Source organism: Cnephaeus nilssonii (assembly GCF_951640355.1).
Source record: "Cnephaeus nilssonii genome assembly, chromosome: 11".
Taxonomy (NCBI): Eukaryota; Metazoa; Chordata; class Mammalia; order Chiroptera; family Vespertilionidae; genus Cnephaeus; species Cnephaeus nilssonii.
Window position 1 is genome coordinate 45343288 of NC_137082.1, and position 25609 is coordinate 45368896.

Sequence of the window (25609 nt, forward strand, 5' to 3'; positions counted from 1 at the left end):
TATTTTCCTAATTTAAAAAAATGACAAATATACATCACACCCATTAAGGTGGCTGATATAAAAAACAAACAAACAAAATGAAACAAAAATGAGCAATAACAAGAGTTGGTGGGTATGTGGGGAAACTGGAACCCTTGTGTTTCCTGGTAGAGATGTAAATTGGTGCCGTCACTGTGGAAAACACTTTGGTGGATCCTCAAAAGTTCAACACAGAATTACCACATGATCCAGCGGTTCTCCTAGATGTAGACTAAAAAGAATGGAAAGCAGAGACTCAAACAGATGTAATAATTTTAAATTATGTTTTGTATCTAATCAATATAGATAATATTTTCTCCTATACAGAAGACCCCAAAATAAAGAAGCGTACACAGAATACAGACAATACTAGGTTATATCAATTTACTTCACATAAGAACATGTTTCAGGCCTATGATTTCCATTTAATATCAACAAAAACAATCTGTACAGAAAATCCTAAGGCAACCATTTAGCATAATATGTAAATGTGCAAATATTAAGAGACAAGTCATTCCATAGTATTTGCAAGGTAGAGCTTTATAGTAATAAAGGAATCTACCTCATTTTAGTTAAACTTAATAATCCTTTGCATGTATAGCCAATGCAAATGTACAAGGCACAACTTAGTGTTGATGCTAAAGTGTGCAATACACACCCTCAGATTTTTTATTTGAAAATATTAACATAACATAGTATCATGTTTGTATTTTATTATTGAATGAGACATCAGCTCATTTATAAAGCTTCATGAAGCATCACACACTGACAACATATGTGGAGCCAGGACACACTGTTCCCTGAACTTAAAAAAGGTAAAAGATCCTTGCTACCCTATATTAAAAAATTATATATATGTATGTACACAGGCACACCAACATCACACACTTCCCATAAGCCAAATGAAGGCCATTCCTTTTAGCACTGGTTCCCATAACAGTATTTTATGGCAGAATTATTTTAAAAGGACATATTTATTTACTACTGGTTTGGGTCAATCTTGCTACAAAAAGACACAATTGAAACAGAGAATTTTCTCCTTCAAGATAAAGACAATGCCTAATTTAGAAAGTCTTTCTCTTGAGAATGCACAGTGAAAGGTAGTATTTAAATATAAAAGTTTGCTTGCCCCACCAGTGTGGTTCAGTGGTTGAGCATTGACCCATGAACCTGGAGGTCATGGTTTGATTCCCAGTCAGGGCACATGCCCAAGTTGCGGGCTCAATCCCCAGTAGGCAGCGTGCAGGAGGCAGCCAATAGATGATTCTCATCATTGATATTCCTCTCTCTCTCACCCTTTCCCTTCCTCTTTCTGAAATCAATAAAAACATATTTTTAAAAAAAGGCTTGCAGATTTAAAAGAAATTATTTAAATCTACACAAAGAAAAATGTCAACCTATCAAAAAAATTTAATGAGCCTTGGCTAGAACACAATTCAAAATCTTTCAAGCCCAATCAGTCTCTTTGCTGTTTTATTACCCATCCCTGAGAGTAAAGATTCTATCATTTTTAAGTTTTAATAAAGTAAATAAATTTACAATGTGAAAAAGATGTTTAAGAATTTTTACAAAATATGATATAAGCCCTATTTCATTGTAGTAAAAAAGAAAGATAAATTTTTTACAAAGACCACCATTCATAACAATTTTAAAAATTTGTATCTCAAGCAATTGTAATCCTCTTTTTACTGGGTAATTTCTTTTTTTTGCCATTCATGTAACACTCATTTCTTCAAAGCCCATCATTTTATAATTTTTGTTAATAAAAGCATTTAATTGGTAACAGAGCAAAAATACATATAAAACGTAGAGGAACGCAAAATGAGATCTATGTTTCCCTGTGGTAAAAGTGTTTTACTGGAAATAACCTGAATGCCATCCAAGAAAGGCAAAAATTCCTCCACAGAAAGAACACACGTGGTAAACATCTTCCTCATGTCTTTGGTTTAGCCTTCTTGGCCAAAATCTTCAGAAAACTTCTTTAATTTCAGCAAGTCATGTTCATTGACTGTGGGCTTTGTGCTAGACAGTGATCGTAACATATCACCCTATCAGGGAAAGGAGAGGGGAGTATTAGTAATAGATTTAATCACTGATTCATCATCACAATTACTGACTTTCAACTAAGGTCAAACCTGAATACCATAAACTACTGACAATAAACTCTTATTCTTCTTAAGGACAGCTTTGACCATGTTATTCCTTTGCATAGAAACTTTCAATTGCTTGCCTTATCCTAATCACAACCTTTCAATAGCTCCTCATTGTCCATCAGAAGTAGTCAGTCCTTTGAGCCTGAGGATCAAGACCCTCAAAAACATGCCCCCATCTCTCTTCTAGCCTTAACTGGTTTTTTTTTTCTTCCCTTTCACAAGAGGGGGGTTTTCCAAGTGCAACTAAAAAAAAAATAGTCTTAGTCACTTATACTTATGTGAAATAGAATTCTATTTGATCCAAATCAATAAATCAGAATTAACTATTACTTAAAATTAAAATTAAAATGGTAAGAAAATAGGCTAATATTGGAGATTTGTTAAAAAATTAAGTTCTAGCCCTAACCGGTTTGGCTCAGTGGATAGAGCGTCGGCCTTCGGACTCAAGAGTCCCAGGTTCGATTCCGGTCAAGGGCATGTACCTTGGTTGCTGGCACATCCCCAGTAGGGGGTGTGCAGGAGGCAGCTGATCGATGTTTCTCTCTCATCAATGTTTCTAGCTCTCTATCCCTCTCCCTTCCTCTCTGTAAAAAATCAATAAAATATATTAAAAAAAAAAATTAAGTTCTAGGCTATCACTTTTTGTCCTGTAAGAATGAAAATGATCAAAAGAATCAGGACTAATAAATAAAACAAGGATTTAAAGGAAAAAAGGGCTTCTGAATAACTTCTCAGATAAGCATTATGATTAACACAAATATGGGTGTTGTATGTACACACACACACTCACACATAAATATTTATATACATGTTCACATATATCTTTATATTTATGTCTACATATCATGTAAAAGTTTCTCTCCTGGAAGTTACTATTCATTCTACCATAAAGCTCTTTGAATATCTGTAATGGAAGCAGAAGATTTAAAAATCTGAGTGTTTATCAAGAAGAAAACATAAACATAACAAATTAACCATTTCAATCATAGTAAGTTCCTTAAGAAATGATATGCCTTACAAAATCAAGCTTTATGAATTATTTTAACTCCTTCAATATAAATAGGAATGCAATTTTTTAAATAAAATTATTTCAGAATTCTTTTTAGGACTACACTATTCAAATTTTCTATAAAGCCTTGAGAAATAAAATAGAAAAACACTACTAGGAATATTATGATTCCTACATTACGGTTTCTGGATATTTTACCAAATGTGAGATTCAGGGGAAAATTTTTCACCAGCCCTACTTTTTAGTTAAGGCTTGACAATAATTTATGCAATATATATGAGCATTTTGGTAATAGTATCTCAACTATAAGACCTATAAGGTCAGAAGCCTGTGTTTTTTTTGTTTTAAATATATTTTATTGATTTTCTACAGAGAGGAAGAGAGAGGGATAGAGAGTTAGAAACATCGATGAGAGAGAAACATCGATCAGCTGCCTTCCGCACACCCCCTACTGGGGATGTGCCTGCAACCAAGGTACATGCCCCTGACCGGAATCGAACCTGGGACCCTTGAGTCCGAAGGCTGACGCTCCATCCACTGAGCCAAACCGGTTTCGGCAGAAGCCTGTGTTTTTTAAAAAATAGCTCATTCATTGATAATTAAGATTTTTCTCAAAGCCTAAGAAAACATTTTAAAGATGATTATTTCTTCTTTTAAGTTACTTTTTACAACTTTTAAAGTGAGTAGATTATATTTAATAAACATGTCTGATTATGCTAACATTTTCTAGCTAATCTTACGTAACCGAAAATTTTTATAGTTGACAAATTACAAAGTATAATGTTTAAAATTTTTGCCAAAAATGAAACAAAATGTCAAACCATGGAAACAATTGGCTCCAAAAGTTTATCCCCAGGGACGTCCACCCACGTCATCTCAATGGCACCAGGGTCCCCAGGAGAACAGGGCATTAAGAGATCATCCACTATGTTGTTAGGATCAGCTCGGGAAGGTCCTCGAACCTGGAATAAAGAGTAATCGAGAATATTTATTTGGATAAGTTAAATAAGTATTAGATTTAGGCCATTATCAGGAATTTTGAAAATATACTATTATTTCATGTTTCATTAAAACATTTTCTTTTGAAAATAAATAGAGTAATTCTATATAATAAAAGGCTAATATGTAAATCGACTGAACGGCAGAATGACTGGTTGCTATGATGCACACTGACCACCAGGGGGCAGACAATGCAGGAGTTGCCCCCTGGTGGTCAGTGCGCTCCCACAGGAAGAGCACCGCTCAGCCAGAAGCCCTGAGCCAGGCTCACGGCTGGCGAGCACAGCGGTGGTGGTGGGAGCCTCTCCTGCCTCCACAGCAGTCGGACATCCCCCGAGGGCTACCAGACTGTGAGAGGGCACAGGCCGGGCTGAAGGACCGCCCCCCTCCTCCAGTGCATGAATGTCATGCACCGGGCCTCTAGTATACAATAAAAAGTGATTATCTCTAGGTGATGAGGTAAATCTTGCTTGATTTTATGTTTTTCTTGATGCTTTTCTGTATTTTGAAATTTCTTACAATGATCACAGGGAGAAAATGAGTTAAAACACACACACACACACACACACACACACACACACACACACACAGTTACTGCTGTTTAAGATGTTTTATTTAAAACCTTATGAAGGACAGATAAAAATCTCTTACCTTTTTAAAGTGAGTGGCCGACTGTACTTTTCTAATCGGCTGCATAAGTGCGTCACGCACAATGACACTTATGTCTGCCCCTGAGTAACCCTCGGTTTTCTTCCCGAGCTCTCGGAAGTCTGTTTCTGTTAGACTGTTCTGAGTGGTCCCCAAGTGCAGTTTAAACATTGCAGTTCGGGCATGGGCCTCAGGCAGAGGAATATAAATTCGTTTCTCAAATCTTAAAATGAAAAACATTACATTAAGAATATTACTATATATATTTCATTTCAATTGAAAATTAGGATATTTTCAAGAAACAAGATATTTAGATATTCTCATTTGTACAAAGTTAAGCTGACTAAGTTAAATGGGCCCATATGTGTTAGAGTTAATTAAACATGTATTTAGGTTAAACGAAGGTAAAATGCCCACAACACAAAACAAATAAAACCAGAATAGCCAGGGAACCAACTGGAATTGGTTAGTCTTTCTCACAAGATTTTTGGGTTATCTTGCCATAGTGTTTATATGCCTGGAATTCATGACATGACATGTCCTCCAGGATTACAGTTTCCCATAGAATTATACTCTGAACTGATCAAAAGATTAATATAATTAACAACATGAAACAAGAGATGACAAAAATAATTCTCTAAATTCAAAATTGAAAACGTACTCAAAATCTTTTAGAATAGACATATTATACAAAATTTCCACTTTATTATAATAGGTATCCAGAACAAATAATTCTAGTACATCATAATTAAACACCATGCTTTATTAACAATAATTTTGCTTGCCTTCTTAGAATTTCACTTAGAATGACCACTTAGAATTTCAGTATTTGGATATGGGAAGAAAGCAATGAGGAAAGATTTAAGTGGTCTGTGAAGATGTTTTTTTTCTTTTCTTTAGATAATGTTCTATGGCAATGAGAAGAATCTAAAAAGTTTTCATTATCTGCAGAGATGGGCCCAGAATTAAGCCACCTTAAAAAATAACCAGGCCCTAGCTGGTTTGGCTCAGTGGATAGAGTGTCGGCCTGCAGACCAAAGGGTCCCAGGTTCGATTCTGGTTAAGGGCGTACACACGTACACACGTGTACACACACACACACACACACACACACACACACACACACACAGAGGCTCCTCCCTGGCGTGGGCCCTGGTTGGGGCTGGTGCAGGAGGCAACCAGTTGATGTGTTTCTCTCACATCAATGTTTCACGTCATGAATTCCTTTCCCTCTCTCTCCCACTCTTCCTAATAGTCAATGGAAAAATATCCCCGGATGAGGATTAACAACAACAAAAAAAATAAAGATATTTAAAAAAAATAACAAGCACATTTCCTTTCTTGGTACCAGGATCTAGCATCCTGGGAAACCATCAAGTGGATGGGATAAGAGTGGCAAAAACTAAAATGGTAATTTTTACCATGTAAAAGTAAATGAATGAAACAGGGAATTACAAAGCAGTAAAAAATTGTCAGAGAGATATCTTTCCTGCAGCTCAAGTTTCATATGCAATTTAAAAATTACAGACAAATTTTTTTAACTGAAAATATATCTGTTATAATTCTTCAACTTGTATTATTGTCATTTTGCTAAAGTTTTATATGAAGGTTCTTCATTGGAATATCAAACTACATTTGTAAATTTTTGAAGCATCAGTGCCTTAATCCAAGCTAAAGGTAAATATTAGGTATTATCTTTCCCAATGTGAAAGATTCCAGTATGTGAAAATCTCGTATCTTCAATATAGCAAACAAACAGATGCCTGCCTCCCTTTCCCCAAGGTAACAGGGTTAGGGAACATTAAAAAAGATTCTGCAAACTTATCAGAATGATTCCTCACTGGACAAAATGGGAATTCTTATTCACTTGTTACATCTTGTTAAGATATATTTACTGTCACATCATACCTTCGCCTAATGGCAGAATCCAGAACCCAGGGTATATTTGTAGCTCCCAGAACCAAAATCCCCTCATTGTCCACACCAACACCTGCATCAAAATAGGCAATATTGTAAATAATTTGTTGTTTTAGTGTCCCTCTGTCCAGTTAACAATGTGATGCATTAACACCAAAGTACCTCATCCTGAGAGTCTCTCTGTGAAAAACACTATATTGAATCAAATATCAAATTACTAAAATATGATGCAAATATCCCCAAGACTCAAATCTCCTAGACTTTGGACAAATACTATTAATATTCTTTTCAAAATATTTCTTGAGAGATTTCATTTGAATTCTACATATTCCTTTTACTGATACTGCTTCTGGTATAAGCGAATATATAGATCTCTTTACTATTTATATCAGCAAGTCCCTCAAGATGATTACAACTGGATGAAAGACAGAATGAAACAAGGCATAATGAAACAGTCTGTTAGAATGAACAAATTCTGCTTGAATTTTACATTACTGTTATAATAATGATTGTAGAATAAATAGAAACTATTTTAGAAATCAGTGACACCACCTTGCATTTGAACTAAGAATTCCGTCTTAATTCTACGTGCAGCCTCGCTTTCATTTTCACTTCTTGAACCACACAGAGAGTCGATTTCATCAATGAAGATAATGGAAGGTTTATTCTCTCTGGCAAGTTGGAATAAGTTCTTAACTAGCCTAAAAATAAATAAAAGCTTTCAGTTTCTGGAAAATAGTAGACAACACATGGCTTAATGAAAAGAGGAAAACAAAACAATATACAGTATTATAGGAACTCTATAAATTAAAAAGCCTAATCATGTTTTGGTCCAGAAAACAAGAATGCTACATTTGGATAATCCACTTGACAATTTACTAAACTATACATATATGTTTATCTTTCTCCTATGAAATAAATTCCAAAGTAGGGACTGATTTGACAGAGAAAAGAATACCTATATTATGTCAATTCTCTGAATGTCTATTAATGATGTAAGAATTTATTATTTTATAGAGTAAAATAGTGACTAGCAGGTAAAGAAGATATTTAAAAAAACAATTTCTTACTTACTTTTCACTTTCACCTAACCACTTGGAAACAAGGTGGGAGGAATGTACTGAAAAGAATGTTGAGTTGTTTGCTTCTGTGGCTACGGCTTTGGCTAAATAGGACTTTCCTGTTCCAGGTGGCCCAAATAAGAGGATTCCCCTCCAAGGTGTTCTTTTGCCTGAAATTTGTGTAAGAAATATAACATGAGAATTTCAAGACTGTTGATTTCAGTTACCAGAGACATCATCCATGCTGTGAGGAGGTTTTCACTCTAAAGCTATCAATAGAATAAAAATTTTAAAAAATAAATCATAGATAAATCTTAAATATATTTTATTTGCTCTTTTTAGAGACCACTTTGTCAAAAGTGAGTTTACATGAATATGATCCTTCTAACAGGAAGTTCATTTGCTTGCTCACTCATTCATTCAACCACTATGTAGAGAAACCACAATGTGCAGATAGAGAACTATGAATGCCAAAGAATATTTGCCCTCCACAGGCTCAGTCTAGTGAGGAAAAAGAGCTCAGTTAAAAGGCACTTCTGACCAAATACTGTGTGCACTGCTTGATATCAGAATATTGTCAGAGAGGCCTGGCCAAGTAGTTCACTTGGTTAGAACATTGTCCCCACACGCCAAGGCTGTGGGTTCGATTCCAAGTCAGGGGTCATACAAGAATCAATGAATGCATAAATAAGTGGACAACAAATTGATGTCTCTTTCTCTCTCAAATCAATCAATTAAAAAAAATATTGTTGAAGAAACTATATCCACAGGGAAAAAGTAGCTGAAAATACTTTCTTTTAAACACTATGACATTTGGAGGAATGAAATTAACACATTTGGTTGACCCTTGTGAAATTCTGCTCAATTCCTGATCCCACCAGGAAGCACAGGTTATTATTACAGGTTACACACCCTTATTCAAATAATTGGGCAATGATAAGGGGACGCTACCTTAAACCCTAGTTTTCCTAAAATAAAATGTAAACAAATCAACTCTTTGTATCTCAATTTTGCTAATGAGAAATTATAATGCTGCCTAAAATAAATCAGGCTAGGCTATACCTGGAAATCAAATATCAAATATACACTGAAAAACTGCTAAGAGCAAATTGTGGATGGGTACATAGTGTCTGCAAAAAAATAATATATAGATGACCATTGGGAAAACTAAATATTGTTATGTTTATTGTTTCAAAAGCCTCAACTGTTACTTAATTCTGTTTTCCTATTTTAAATGTCTGCAATTATAAGTCAGTGTTCCTTAAATGTGGTACACATGCCACTGGTGGCATTTAAAATGCTTTTAGGTGATATACAAATACTTTTTATTTAAATGATTATCTTAAAAATATTTTTAAATGTTTTTATTATTTTAGAGAGAGAGAGGAAGGGAGAGGGATAGATAGAAACATCAATGAAAGAGGAATATCAATCAGTTGCCTCCTGCACGTCCCCTGCTGGGATCAAGCCTGCAACCCGGGCATGTGCCCTATCCGGGAATCGAACCAGTGATCTCTTGGTTCATGGGTCAACACTCAACCACTGAGCCACATTGGCCAAGATAAATGATTATCTTCTTAATGTGTATTAGACAAACACTAATTTTTCCATTTGTAGTAAACACAAAGCAGTCTTTTAAAATAGTTACTAAGTAAAATAAGTGAGATGATTTAAAAGTTCAAAAGTGGGCAAAACAATCTATGGTGTTCAGAGCTGAGAGTGATTATCACTGGGGAGGAAAGAGGCAGAGGGACTTCCAGGTTACCGGTAGTACTTTTTGATCTGGTTGATGATTATGCAGGTGTATTTACTCTGTGATAAATTTATAAAGCTGAACACTTATGGGTTTCTGCATGTCTCTGTATATTTATGCTGTGCTTAAATAAAGATCTGATCTAAAAGTGAGCAATTTAAAGAAAAATATTTTTTACCTAATGACACAATGAAAAAATTCATGAAGATGACCCATAAATGACTCATGTTTGAGAAACACTGGTATAAGTAATACAAAATGACGTCAACTCAACTGATGCCAACTTTTATACTGTTAGTTTCATATTCCTGAAGTTAGGTTGTAAGTCATACCTCGAGCTAGGTGGACAACAGGTGGACAGGGGTTCTTTGCTCTTCATCACTGCTCTATACGACATCACTGTCCAGACCTGTTCAGTTTGAGGCCAACACCACAGATTTGTTCTCTACATAAACCAGCTTGTTTTTAAAAGAAAAAAGACCTCTGTGTCACTGTCAAATGATGCGTATAGCCAAATCACAAACATAGGCTAGCAGTCATGGAAAGGACAATGAGAAAGAATGGTCTGGCACAGACAAATCAGTCACTGCCGGAGCTGTAACTTCAACTTTACCCAGGTGGCGGGTTAGCAACATTCTCCTCCGCCACTAGGGGATACACACTTCATCTGAAAATGGTAAATAATTCTTACTTCTCTTTTTAAAAAATGGAAATACTCCTATAAAACTAGTACATGTCCATTACAAACCATTTCAGATGAAAGTAAAAAAAAAACAAACTAAAAATCATCCATCTTATTATATCACTCCGTCTACATCTATTTTTTAGCACATGCATTTATTTAACAAACATGGAATCATACTACACATATTTTATAACTTGCTTTTTGACCTTTATAATATGCGTGGACATTTTCCAACATTAATTAGATATAGATGTTCACTCTATTTGATGAGTGTACAGGGTTCCACTGCATGCTGGTGATTTACACTGTGCCCTACTGGCTGACATTCAGATTGTTTTGCAGTATGTATATTAAACATATGTTTATATATGTGAAATAAATATCTTTGTATAAAAGCGTAACACTGCCTTAGAATTTATTTAAGGTAATCAATCATGAGATGGTGACAAGAATTCACTATGCTCTACTTCAGTCATCAATGTGGTTTAGAAAAATTATCCAAAAAAATTATTGAAAAGTCATCTCACCAGTAAAAAGATGAGGAAATTTAATAGGCAATATCACAGCCTCCTTAAGTGCTTCTTTGGCTCCTTCAAGACCAGCAACATCGCTCCATTTCACATTAGGTCGCTCCATAATAATGGCACCTACAAAAAATTATATCATCTTTAAATTAAGGAGGACTATTTCATCAAATTTAGATGACAGCATGAAATAACGATGTTAAATAAATGTATTATAAAATTGTCTGGAAAAAACTGATGTATTAAAAACCTTTTTGAAAGAGTGTGATGAGGAACTAGTTGGGAGTAGGGAGCAGTCAGGAACCTGGAATAAGTCACTTTCCTATGACTGCTTCCTCACTGTGAAGTAAAAATATGCCGTCTGCCCAAGGTACTCGGACAGGCTGGTGTAAGAGTCAAATGACATAATAAATATTAAGAGTACTTGGAAAAGCACCAAACATTACATTACAGCACAAATTCAGGAGTATTGAAAGTGCTCATTCAATGGGGGTTGATTTACTATTTCTCCTCTTAACCAAACACCCAAAAAAGTGGTGATCTAATACTCTCCTTTAACCACAGAAAGAAAATACACTTAACAAATTTAACTGAAGACAGACAGACAGATGGATAGATGGACATAAGGGATTGGAAGGGGAAGGAAATAAGGGAAGGAGATAATGGAGGCAAGAGAGAAAATGGACTCTTGTAGATTTGCAATAGTACACCGAGATTTGCTAAACAGAAGCCAAACAATTCAAAAACCATATATTCAAAAGCTATAGCAATTGTCATAGTAAGAGTCTTTTTAATATAACCATTGCCAAAACTTTCTAGTTTATCTTTCATCAAAAGCTTTTCTAATTTCCAGTACTGTATATAGAAATTGCTCAACTACAAACCACTAAGCAGTTTGTTCCAAGATGATGTGTAATTGTATGATAGAACACTACCACTTACACTATCTACTGCTACCTATGAAATTAGTTTTATGGGTTATTTCTTCTCATTAGGAAATATCACCTATTATTCTAAGAGTAGTTATTCTCTGAAACTTTACTAAATTATGAAAATCATTAACTCTAGATTAAAATTAAATAAAACCATAAACATTTTTTGCACTCTAAAAGTTCAGACTAAATATGAATTGAGAAAGCCAATTCACTTTTTCTTTTCTATGTTCCATTCAGTTTAGTAACCCTACATAAGGAAATAATTTACATCATCAGATAGGATTTGTGTTAGTTAACGAAAGTAAATTTACTTTATAAGTAAGCAAACCTGGTCAACTAAAGTTTCTTGCTATGAATATTCTAAATATGCCGTAATCAATCTTCACATTTAACCTAATACATTTTTTTCTTAAAGTTTAAAGGGGACTTTAGAATGTTTAGTGATAAAAGATTACTTAAATAAAAGTAATATTAATTACTAGACACTGCTTAATGGTTTGTAAAATGAAAAAGGGGAAAGGATTATTAGAAAATAAAGGTCAGCCGTACCCAGTTTGGCTTAGTGGATAGAGTGTCAGCCTCTGGACCAAAGGGTCCTGGGTTTGATTCCAGTCAAGGGCATGTACCTCAGTTGCAGGCTCCTCCCAGGCCTGCGCCCTGGGTCCGGGCTTGTGTAGGAAGCAACCAATTGATGTGTTTCTCTCCATCAATATTTCTCTCTGTCTTTCCCTCTCTCTTCCATTCTCTGTAAAAATCAATGGAAAGCCCTAGCTGGATGGAGTGCTGGCCTGCGGACTGAAGGGTCCCTGGTCAAGAGCACGTGCCTGGGTTGCGGGCTCGATCCTCAGTAGGGGGCGTGCAGGAGGCAGCCGATTAATGATTCTGTCTCATCACTGATGTTTCTATCTCTCTCTCCCTCTCCTTCTCAAATGTAATCAATAACAATATTTTTTTAAAAATCAATGGAAAAATATCCTCAGGTGAGGACTAAAAAAAAGGTCAAGTAATTTGACTGTTTCCAATTATATAAATTTATCCAGTCTTTCATTGTACTACTTATTATACAATTTGTTGTTTAATTTTTACTGCGCAGAATAGATAGAAGAAAGCTTTTTGCCTTACAACAGAAATAAGGCCACTTGGCACAGAACCACTGGGTTGCTCAACCAAACTTACTGAGTGCAAAGTGTGTGTCCCCATTGCCCCGGGCAGTGGAAACTTAGTTCTGTCCCTGAACTACATCCACCACTTAAGTTCTAGGAATATAAAATACCCTCACTAACTGTAGTGTTTTTAAGGTACTGCCCTTATAGTATCCTCCTATACCTCCCAGTGGAGTTGGCGAGACGAGACAGATACAATATTACAAATTGAAGAGACTATTCATCATTCACGAACCAAACTGGGCCGATATAATGGAAATCTGTCTCAGTTATGCATTCTATTTGGCAAGATTCAAATGAACAAAATACATAAAATTCAACCTGAAAAACATCGTTAACATATTAAAAAACAATCCAATCTCAGTAACTAAAGAAGCCAGCAATTACATAGATCACTATATACAAAGCAACCACTTATTGACTTCCTAGAATTTGTTAACTATAATACTAGGCAGTTTTTACATTGTCAGAAATCTTTTACTAGCCCTGAAACAAAAAATATTATTAATTACTATTTTAGAGCTGGGACTCAGACTATGAGATGTTAGGGAACTTGCTCAAGATTTAAGTGGCCGACCTGGGATGGAATCCAAATCTGAATGGAGCCAAAATTTATGCTCCTTCCATCATGCCACTAGACTATAGTCGAGGAGAATCAAAGAGTTTTCTTTTGTGTGGAAGGTAAAAAGTGAAAAGAGAGAAATATAAAGGGCAGTGCTGAAACAGAATAAAAAAGGCAGATGAGGAAACATGAGCAGGTTGGAAACATGAAATAAATCATCAATAAATAAGCTATAGCAATAACAATAAAAGCCAGGTGTAAGTACTAATTCATTCTGTTCCTGACAGGATATTTTGACAACCTCAGATTTGGTAGTGTATTATTAGTCTAAATGTTACCTTCTCTAACAGGGGAAAAACAAGACAAAATAAAAGAGTTAAATAAGCCAACTGTCAGGCTTTTTAACATTTTTACTTCACGGAAAAAACCCCAACCCATTAGAGAGCCTAAGGAGAAAATCCTATGAAAACCAGCATGTGACCACTAGAAAACAAAGCCAATTCTTGAACCTATTTAATACAAGGGGGAAAGGGAGAAGCAATTCAAATAGACAATTCACTATTGAGTTTTTTAAAAATAAGATAGTAAATTTAAAAATGAAATCTAAAGCAACCTTGAAGTTGATTCTGTAGTTTCTTTGCTTCAGGGTCATCTGACTCTCCTTCCCCATCACTGTCATTCCTAATAAAAAGAATTTAATATATTCAAATGATCACTCCTTGCTATAAAAAATAAGGCAAAAATGAAAGAAAGATTAGCTTGAAATATTATAAGTGGCAAAATGAGACATTCATATGAAAAGTTATGCTTATTTCATTACTTTTAAGAATATGTTAAGCAAATTATTAAGCAGGAATATTATCCATCAATATGGAATCATGAACAGGAAAGGGGCAAAAAGACCTGAATGAAATCAGGAACTAGCTCCAAGTTCCCATGACACACCTATATATGTGCTAATTCACAAATGCATACCCCACACCTCATCCCACAAAAGATTTAAGATGAATTACAGAGAGCTGTAAACAACAACAACAAAAAAACCCAGAACCAGGCAAACTATATATTAGAACAAGACATAACTAGGAGGAAAAAAAAATTCATTATTTAAGGCACAAAGGTCTATAACCCTTAGTCTAGGACAGTGGTTCTCAACCTTTCCAATGCGCGACCCTTTAATACAGTTCCTCATGTTGTGGTGACCCCCAACCATAAAATTATTTCCGTTGCTACTTCATAACTGTAATTTTGCTACTGTTATGAATCGTAATGTAAATATCTGTGTTTTCCGATGGTCTTAGGCGACCCTGCTAGCGGTTCTCAACCTGCTAGCAGGGTAAATATCTGTGTTTTCCGATGGTCTTAGGCGACCCTGCTAGCGACCCACAGGTTGAGAACCGCTGCTGTAGAGCCTAAGACCATCGGAAAACACAGATATTTACATTACGATTCATAACAGTAGCAAAATTACAGTTATGAAGTAGCAACGGAAATAATTTTATGGTTGGGGGTCACCACAACATGAGGAACTGTATTAAAGGGTCGCGGCATTAGGAAGGTTGAGAACCACTGATCTAGGGCTTCCAAAGAATAAATGAAGCTTCTGATGAAAATGAACTGAGCCCCAGGAACAAGAAGATCAACCCAGATATTTCATAACTAAGAATTTATTCTGAGGAAATAACTCAAGATGAGTTCAAGGATTTGATTACAAGGCTAATCATGCCCACACTGTTCACAACAGGAAAAAAAGAATAATGTATGTTCAATTAGTTACAGAGATTAGCATATGATAGAATACATTGTAATCCTGATAAAAATGTAGAAATGGTTCATTGAAAGGTTGAGTGAAAAAGTAATAAAGCAAAATATAGAACATTACATAATTTCTCAAATATAAGATATAAAGGCAGATAAAACATTGGATAGGTTTTATTCCAAAATAGGAATGCCTTGGTTTTCACAGGATGGTGGGTCTATGAGCAAGGTAGAGACTGCAAAGTGATTCACTTGACACTCTGGTCAACCTTCTTTTACCATGCATTCTTGGTACAATAAAGACTACACTGATAAACATTGCCTTTCCCAAGCTCCCTTGCAGCTAGGGCTCCACATAAGACTAAAGTTTCTCCAAGAAGGAAGCAAGCAACTGAGATGGGGTCTGCATGTAAGGGCATGCCTGTAGGTGAAAGCATTGGCTTTGCTGAGGGAGCTATACCCCACTCCCTGGCATCAGAAGTATTTGGTGGGGGAGTTGGCAGCATTGGGTCTCTGCCAGAACGAACCTGGTGGAGCTGGGCATTTCTTCTAGCAATATGGAACCCAAGCTGGATTCTCTGGGCCCCAGATTCTGTAAGGTAATACACTATAATAAATCCCCTTTACTTAAATTAGCCAAAGTAGGTCCTGCAGTTCAATTCAGAACTGGCATCCCTTTGCTAGGTAGCCATCTCAGCAGAGCGCATTACAGCATCTTCAAGTAAGACCAGAAGAGCTTCAACTCTCAGGGAGGAAAGTGCATTTTTGTTGGAAAGGGAGTTTCAGGGAGAGTTGGGGGTCCAGGCTCTCAAAGTTAACTGAATTCCTCACAATAGTTTCACTTCAAGTTTGGAGACTCAGTCTTCCAATAAATGTCCTACTTTTATATAAGAAACCTGGTGAAGTTGAATGTCTGTTGGAATTCAGTAATCCACAAGATCAGTTGGGGTCTGATTTTTGTATGTCAATGCTATTAGCTGCAGAAGGTAAAATATTCTTCGGTGTCACAAAAAAAATCCCTGGTTCCCTGACCATGTCTTGAACAGAAAATATAAAACCTTGGGTTTATTATTTTCTTCAAACTCTCCCATGTAGTTTGGAGCAGCTAGTTAACTCTAGTTCTCATATTGCTCATGTCCTTCAAACTGGCCTATGGTAGTAGTCCCCAATCTCCCAAAACATTTCCTTCAAAGATCTCCATTCCTGGTGACCACAGGGGATTGGCTAAGTAGCTTGTGCCACTGCATATCATGAACCACGAGTATTGTATCCTCTAAAGCTAACCAGAACCTCTGCCTTTAAGCCCAAATAACCCCACCTCAGAATCTCATCTTCTTAAGAGTGTGTTGTCATCTAGAACCACTTCCGGCATCAATGAACAGAATGGTCAGAGGACCAGCATAGAGTATGTTCCCACTGCTCAGCATAGAACTTGGCACGAACATACTGAATAACAAACTTTGCATCTGGTAATGATACATCTTCCATCTGGGAAGACATTCCAAAATTGAGTTTAGATAAGTGGTTCCCAACCATTTTTTGGCCATGCCCCACCTAAGCATCTCTAAAATCCTGATGCCCACCCTGTGACATATAATTCTTATTCAAAAAGTAAATTCCTATTCACATGGAGGAAGCCTAAAAGGCCATTAACTTGGTCTAAACAAGTTTCCAAAGAACATGGCATCCATGAAAGAGAAAAATAAAAGAACGAAAGGACAGATGAAGTACTGAGGAAGAAATCACTAAGGAATTGTTTAAAAAAATAATAATATGAAGTGACATGAAAAAACAGCAAATAAAGTTTCTGTTTCATAATAGAAAACTGAAATGCATAAATGTCACAATATATATTTATATACTGTATATGAGGCACCTAGAACCATAAAAAATGCAAAAAAAATATTGTTAATAACTCATTCTTGAATTGCCTCCTTAAAAATCAAATTGCCCCTCTGTGGGGTGTGTGCCCCATGTTGGGAACCACTGGTTTAGATGTTTATAAGTAATGCTGTGTTGATTTCTTCACAATAACAAAATAAAAGCAAATATAAAGCAAATTCATATAAAAAAAAACTTTACATAAGATATTCAAAAAGTTATTCACATTATTGGAGTCATTTTTCTTTTTGTCCATGTGGATAGTACAGACTAAGAGTCAATACTACTAATCAGAAATTTAATCCACAGATCATTCCTATAATTTCAAACTTCAATGTTATATAATGGCCAGAGGGTAAAGAAGTGAATACCATTCCTACAAATGTTTTTTCCTACCAAGTGGTCATGGAGGGTCAGTTGAGGTATATTGTCCCCCAAGGGGTTGGGAAACTTCCTCTGTAAAGGACCAGACAGTAAATATTTTAGGTTTTGTGGGTCAGACAATTTCTGTTGCAATTATTCAATCTTGTTGGAACACCACAAAAACAGCCATAGACAATAGGTAAATGGAAGGCTCTGCTCCAATAAAACTTTATTTACAAAAACAGGCTGCAGGTCAGATTTGACCCATGAGCCATTGTTTGCCAACACCTAGTTTAAATGAAAGAAATTTATTTTACAAATACTATTTAATTTTATCTTTTAATTGATACAATAAAATCTAACACTCTCGAATACACACCCCTTCTCAATACAGATATACAAGTCCAGGAAGCGCAGAGAGTCCCAAACAAGATGAACCCAAAGAGGTCCACACTAATACACATTATAATTAAAATGCAAAAGGTTAAACCACAAACAGAGAATCTTAAAAGCAACAAGAGAAAACCAGTTAGTTACCTACAAGGGAGCTCCCATAAGACTGTCAGTAGATTTCTCAACAGAAACTTTGCAGGCCAGAAGGGAGTTGCAAGAAATATTCAAAAGAGTAAAAACAATGACCTACAACCTAGATTACTCTACCCCGAAAAGCTATCATTTAGAATAGAAAGATAAAGAGCTTTCCAGACAAGAAAAAGCTAAAAGAAGTTCATCACTACCAAACCAGTATTATGTGAAATGTTTAAGAAGATAAAAAATATAAACAATAAAATGGCAGTAAGTAGATATCTATCAACAATCAAATCTACAAACAAAATGAAAAAGCAGAACAGAAAACACATAGATACAGAGAACTTTTTGTTGGTTGCCAGATGGGAGGAGGGTTAGTTGAAAAAAGATGAAGGGATTAAGAAGTACAAATTGGTTATTACAGAATAGTCATGGGGATATAAAGTACAGCATAGGGAATATAGTCAGTAATTTGTAATAACTAGGCATGGTGCTGGATGGGTGCGGGATTTATTGGGATAATCACATATTAAGTTATGTAATGTCTGGTCACTGGAGTGTACAAAAAATAAATAAAGAAAAAAAATGCATACCCCTTCTCATCAGCTGGACTCGGTTGTCCTTCTTTCACCGGCTTCTGTGGTTTTTTCTCTTTCTTTTTCAGGTATTCCTTTAGTTTTTCTGCTCTATCAAGATATTCTGTACACTTTGCCCTGATACTTTGCTTGGCTTTATCACCCTGCGCTTCATCTATTAAAGGGAAATGAGAGAGATTTTTCCATTAGTGTTCTATCCAGATATTTTTAAGCTCTTAGATATACTTTTTTTTGTGTTGGTTAATCTCCACCCAAGGATATTTTTTCCATTGAATATTTTAGAGAGATGCCACACAAGAGTGGATGGCAGAGAAGGAAGAAGTGGGAGAGAGGGAAGAAGAGACAAACATCGAGATGAGATACATTGATTGGTTGCCTCCCGCACATGCCTCGAACCTGCAACCCAGTTACATGCCCTTGACTGGCAATCAAATCTGAGACCTTTTGGTCCATGGGCCAATGCTCTAACCACTGCAACACTTTTCAGGGCCTTAGACATACTTTTAAACAAGGAAAATATTTGGTTCTGATTGGTCAATTTCAATGCCAGTCAGCGTCAAAAGCTCCACCTCCTAGGCAGCCATTGGCTCCCCACAGCACCCAGATTTGGTTCTCATTGGTCGGTTCCTATGCCAGTCAGCATCTCCAGGCCTATCTCTGGGCCTGATCAAAGAGGTGGGGCTTAACAGCAGCCCCCGCGAAGGCCGGGAGAGAAAGAAACACCTGGCTGCTGGCGAAGATCAGAAAGAAAGAGGCAGAAAGAAAGAGGTAAGTACACTGATCAACAGCTTCCACTGAGGCTGCAGATCAGACCCTGACTCACTTTCTGGGTCTCATCCACCTGGGCAGTCAGTTCTAGGTCACCAGGCTGCCTTCCGGATGGTCAGCGTTTGGTCACAGGCTTGGGAAGGGGGTCCCCACCCCTCCAATGGCTGACTGGGAGTGACCTGGGTGCCGAGGAGGTTCCCGGGACCCAGGTATGTATGCAGATTAACCACCATCTTTGTTGGGTTAATTTGCATACTCACTCTGATTGGCTGTGTGCGTAGTGGAGGTACAGTCAATTTACATGTTTCTCTATTATTATGTAAGATTCTAGTCTCTTCCCTTACATTTTATATAGATAGTTGAAAGCTGCTTATCTCATATAAAACCAGTAAGATAAATAGATAAAGCAACATTAACAATTTCCATTAATGTCTAAATAAGCTTTATTTCAGAGTATAAACAGTGATAGAAATCCCATATATTATGTGTACCACCAATACAGTAATTTTACTACATATGGGCAGGCCTCTGTGAGAGCTACCTAAAAAGAAGACTTCAGCAATATACGCAGTGCATAGGATTAGCCCCACATTTTGCATGTTACAATTCATTCTTAGTTTCACTTTAATTTGACAGAAAAATCTCAAAAGTTAAATGGGAAACTCAAAAGAAAATGCTAAATTATCCAACTGCTAAAATTTTTTATTTAGAAAAAACTTAAAGTTTACAAGAAAGCAGTCTTTTCTAACATCTTATTTCACCCATGTTCAGCATTAGACTTAAGATACATGAAGGCAGGAGATTTTCCCCATTTTTCCATTACTGCTGGATCCCCATGCCTGGAACAGTGCCTAACACATGGGGAACATCCAATATTCAAAAAATACATGGGGGGGGGGGAAAAAAGGTTCCCAACCTTTTTTAAAACAGTATTTTCAAAGAGATGCTTAGAAGATGAGAAGGTTCAGATTACATAAGTTGGATACAATAAAAAACTTACTTCTACTGACTATATGACATTTTTATATGTTCAGGTACGCAAGGTAACAACTATAATAGTCATGCAGATTTATTAGCTGAGTATCCAAAACCTGTCTAGATGCTAGAAAGCTAGTGGGATATATTTATATTTGCAAATTGATATTATATATATTTCATATGTACTTATAAATATATTAAATTGTGTTTACAGTATATATATTTGCAAACTGATAGTTTAGAATTTTCTGGCATTGTATTGCAATATTCATAAATAAAATAGATTAAATAAAAATTTCTTTTGGTGTTTTTAAATATATTTTATTGATTTTTTACAGAGAGGAAGGGAGAGGGATAGAGAGCTAGAAACATCGGTGAGAGAGAAACATCGACCAGCCGCCTCCTGCACGCCCCCCACTGGGGATGTGCCCGCAACCAATGTACATGCCCTTGACCGGAATCGAACCTGGGACCTTTCAGTCCGCAGACCGACGCTCTATCCACTGAGCCAAACCGGTTTCGGCTCTTTTGGTGTTTTTAAATAAAGAAACAAACTATGACCTTACATTTAACTACGTGGAGAAAATACTGGACAGCATGTTGATAGAGTTGAAGGGCTTCCTCATAGTTCCCAGCCTTGTCTTCCTGGGCTGCTTTGCTAGCAAGATCTATTGCTTTCTGTTTGAGGAGAAGCAAAATCATACCATCAAAATCAAACCATCAAAATCAAAGCATAAGTGTAAGTTTGAAGTAAATAATCATATGGAAAGTCGTTTTTTAAAAATACAACCTTAAAACAAATCCATCTTTTTTCTAAATCACAATAACATCCTATATAATAAAACCCTAATATGCAAATCAACCAAACAGTAGAATGACCAGCCGAATGATCGGTCACTATGACGCACACTGACCACCAGGGGGCAGACGCTCAACGGAGGAGCTATCACCTGGTGGTCAGTGTGCTCCCACAGGGGAAGCACCACTCAGCCAGAAGCCAGGCCCTTTGGCTGGAGAGTGCAGAGAAGGTGGCGGAGCCTCTCCTGCCTCTGCTGCAGGCGGGCGGTAAGGAGCGAGGGGTCCCAGACTGCGAGAGGGATGTCTGACTGCTGGCTTAGGCCCAAAACATTTGTAGTAACATGAAATCTATATATACAAAAGGCTAAGCGACCATCGCATCCAAAACAACCAGACGACCGAACAGGCTGTGTGGGGCGACCAGGCCAGCAGGGAGTTAGCGAGAGGCAACCAAATGACTGAGCAGCAGGATGCGTGGGGCGACCAGGCCGGCAGGGGGGTTAGTGAGGGGCGACAAAATGACTGAGCAGCAGGCTGCATTGGGGCAACCAGGCTGGCAGGGGGTTAGTGAGGGGCGACCAAACAATTGAGCAGTAGGCTGCGTGGGGCTACCAGGCCTGCAGGGGGGGCAGCTAGGTGCGATCAGGCAGGCAGGCAGGTGAGCAGTTAGGAGTCAGTGGTCCCGGATTATGAGAGGGATGTCCGACTGCCAGTTTAGGCCTGATCCTGTGGCAGTCGGACATTCTCCAAGGGGTCCCAGATTGGAGAGGGTGAAGGCTGGGCTGAGGGGACCCCCCCTACCCCTCCATGCACAAATTTTGTGCAATGGGCCTCTAGTATATTTATAATTAAAGTTTTTGGAAAGAAACAATTTTTACACGTAGCACAAGTTCCACTATTTGAAACAACAGGTAAAAAAAAAAAGCACAGGAAAAGGATGGGGAGGAAATTTAACAGAACTTATCTTTGAAAGACTTTAATTTTTTTCATTTTCTACTTCCACATCTTCTAAAAATGTCCATAATGCACACAGACTACTTTTGAAGTATTTTTTGTTAAAAAAAATAAATTCATACAAATACGTTCAACTGAATGACAATGCAAAAGCAAGTAAATGGCAGAAAAATAGAATTTTCAATAAATGGTATAAGAGTAACTAGATATCCATAAGCAAAGAGAGAGAGAACTTGAACTTCAACCTAACCCCACACTTTGTATACAAATTAACTCAAGATGGATTATGGACTTAAATATAAAATGTAAAACTATAAAATCTTAGTTCTTACACTTGATACCAAAAGCACAATATATAAAAGGAAAAAACATATTTTTTCATCAAACTTAAAAACTTTTGGTCTGTAAGAGATTCTGTTAAAAGGACAAGCTATAGACTGGGAGAGATATTTGCAAACCACATGCCTAGCAAAAGAGTAGTATTTAGACCCAACCAGCGTGGCTCAATGGTTGAGCACTGACCTATGAAACAGGAGGTGAAATATATAAAGAACTCGCAAAACTCAACAGTTATAAAAAGAATCTAAGGAGAAAATGGGCTAAAGACATGAAGAGACATTTCACCAAAGAGGATATACAAATATAAGCACATGAAAAGATGTTCAACATCATTAGCCATTAGGGAAATGCAAATTAAAACCACAATGAGATGTCACTACACATCTATCAGAATGGCTAAAATAAAAAACAGTGACAATAACAAATAGTGGTGAGGATACAGAAAAACTGACCACTCATATACTACAGGTAGGATGTAAAATGATACAACCACTCTGGGAAACTGGTTTGTTACAAATATAAACATGCAACTACCATATGAACCAGCAACTGCACTACTGGGCATTTATTCCAGAGAAACCAAGACCTATGTTCACGTAGAAACTTGTACATGAATGTACCAGATATCCGTCAACGATTGCATGATAAACTGTGGTACATCCCTACCATGGAGTATTACTTAGTGCCAAAAAGGAACTACTGATACAGAGATGGTAGGGAATGGGGGCGGGGTGGGGGGGAGTGCAGTGGGAGTTAGGTGACTGTGGTTATAAAAGGTCAGGAGGGATCCCTATGGATAGAACTATTCTATATCATGATGGTAGTGATGGATACCTGAACCTACCCCTGGCAGAACCCTATACACACTAGTACAAGTGAAAGTGGGGAAATATGAACAGGATTGGTGGAATGGATCAGTGTGCCCATCCTGTTTGTGATACTGTACTACAATTTTACCAAATGCCACCATGTGAGGCAACGGGATAAAGAGTACACAGGATCTCTGTATTATTTCTTCACAGCTGCGTGTGAATCTATAATTACGTCAAAGTAAAATTTTCATTAAAAAACTATCTTTAATTTTTAAAAAATATACATACAAATAAAAAACAAGCACGGTTTATTTAAATATTACAACTGGATTAATTTAGGTCATAAAACTGTATGCAACAGAAATAAGAGTCTGAAGGGGGGAAAAAATGGTCATGTCTATACTATATTAAAAGTAAGCATGTAATTCAGATAAGAAAAAATTATTCAAACAACCCCCAAACCAATCACATGTATGAATATTGTATTTTGAAGCAGATTGCAGAGAAAGAATGAAAGCTGTAAATGGGAGAAGAGATATTCATTGGGGCATCACGCACCCCCCGTGTTGTAGCAGCAGGGAAGAACGAAAGTCATATGCTTTCGAATTGACAAAAGTAGAAGTTACCTGTTTCACATCTCAACTAGCCTGAACTTAAAGCTAAATTTTCGAAAGTTTGGTAAACTAGGCAAAATATAAAGGTCTCAGAGTTGTAGCATATGGTCACCTGGTGGGTTATGTGCCTGGTCATATAAAAATGTATCAGGAAGGCTAAGCCATGTGCAGAAATAAGTTCTTTCTTATTCTAGATGTAATTTTCTTGTCATTATTTTTACTTACTGTGCCACTCACCACGCAGTCCCCTCATTCGAGGTCAGCCCTCTTTGAGGCACTACACTGACCTTTGTTAAAGTAAAATGCTTACAACCAGTATTTAATTATCTATCTCCAAATACAGTACCTTGATTTTAAACCAAACCTTCTCTCATGATGAACATGTATCTTCTACACCATCCAATATAGGAACCACTAGCCACGACTTCTGCGCACTTGTGGTTAGTGTGACTGAGGAGTGAGTTTTGAATTTCCTTTAAGCAAAATTTAAACAGCCACATGTTGCTACTGTACTGATAACACATGTTAAACCTTTAATCAAGGATGATAATTTTCCCTGCTGAATGCCCCACTTCACCCTTGTTTCTGTTAGCATTTTTAATTTGAAATGAAGTTAACTGTGTCTTGCTGTAGTTTGGGAGTGCTAGTAATTCTTTTAGGATACAATCTGACCATCTCCCTAGCTTCCGCCCTGGCTAAATCCACTATCACATTTGTCAATACCATTGCCCAGTCCCCTCGGTGGTCAGCCTGCTTCCACACTTGCCAACCTACAGCAGCCAGTGCAGGGCACCCATAGATTCCTATTGCAAACAAGGAAACCCAAGGGCTCGAGGCCAAGTCGCATACTGAAGCCCCAGATCCATTCTGAGGAGGGGAGACACTTTCAGAAATTTCTCAATGTCCGCTCCACAGAGGTCTAACGATTAAGTCTAAAGTTTTAGGATTCCTTGATTGGTGTACAAAATACCCAGCTCACTACGGTGGGGTGGGGAAGTGGAGCCACAACGTAATTTTAAAAAAACATCCCCTGATCTTATATACTACAATCTGGGAGCCGTAGAAGAGTGCACACAAACGCATATACTCAATGAACCCACGGATTCTTCGGAGTCCAAGACTGTTCTCACGTTTCTATTCACTTGACAGCTCGAACAGAAGAGCTCAGCTGTACCAGCCTGAGGAACTAAGCGAACTACGGACCACCCTACTTTCAACGGGTCCCGAGCAGTGCTTTGCAAACATCTCGTGCTTTCCGCTCTCTCTGGCACAGATTGAAGCGTCTGCTCACAGCGCTGCCCAGTTCGGTTCAAATGGCGGCTGGTTTGAAGGGAAAAGGAAAGTCTCAACATAAGTCAAGAGTCTCAGAAAGCCAGTGGGAGACCCCGGAAGCGAGCGGAAAGCACCGGACTCCCCGACCTGCGGCTGGGCACCGCCCTCCTCCTCCCTCTTCCCCGCCCTCCGCCCTCCGCCCTCCGCCCCCCGCCTCCAGCCCTCCAGGCGGGTGGGAAAACAGTAATACCTGGAGGTTGGTCGAGGTGGATGCCATGGCGGAGATCCGAGGCGGTTCCCTGGGGAGGAACGAGGGCACAGGACCAAGAGCGGCGACGTCGAGTTGCGCCTGGAGGAGCCCCAAACGTGCACAGGTTGGGGACTCTCGGACCCCTAGCAGCGGTCTCCCTTCTGGAATTTGTTCCGAAACCACACGGAGCTCCGAGAGCCCCCTACCCTCCTCGCAAAACTTCCGCAATCCCGAGCCCCTCCGGGCTCTGGTCCCACCTCTGGCCCCAGAA

At 37.6% G+C, this 25609-nt stretch overlaps 1 protein-coding gene across 1 annotated transcript; it reads right to left on the reverse strand.

Moving 5' to 3' along the window:
- Positions 1–387: 387 nt before the first annotated feature.
- Positions 388–25609, reverse strand: VPS4B (vacuolar protein sorting 4 homolog B). Its single transcript, XM_079783655.1, has 11 exons — positions 25339–25609; positions 20866–20977; positions 18551–18707; positions 14041–14108; positions 10771–10890; positions 7819–7975; positions 7297–7445; positions 6736–6817; positions 4831–5050; positions 4002–4142; positions 388–2066 (listed from the first exon to the last, which is right to left on the reverse strand). Exons 1-11 carry the CDS (start codon positions 25363–25365, stop codon positions 1965–1967), a joined length of 1335 nt encoding a protein of 444 aa, XP_079639781.1. The 5' UTR covers positions 25366–25609; the 3' UTR covers positions 388–1964.

What these genes read in the sequence shown, in the direction of transcription:
- VPS4B (XM_079783655.1), bottom strand. Translation starts at nt 25,365, where the DNA reads ATGGCATCCACCTCGACCAACCTCCAG. An exon ending in CCACCTCGACCAACCTCCAG is followed by an intron (nt 20,978 to 25,338) that starts GTATTACTGTTT and finishes CTCCTCAAACAG; the next exon opens with AAAGCAATAGATCTTGCTAG. An exon ending in TGGTTAGGTGAAAGTGAAAA is followed by an intron (nt 7,446 to 7,818) that starts GTAAGTAAGAAA and finishes ATTTATTTTTAG; the next exon opens with GCTAGTTAAGAACTTATTCC.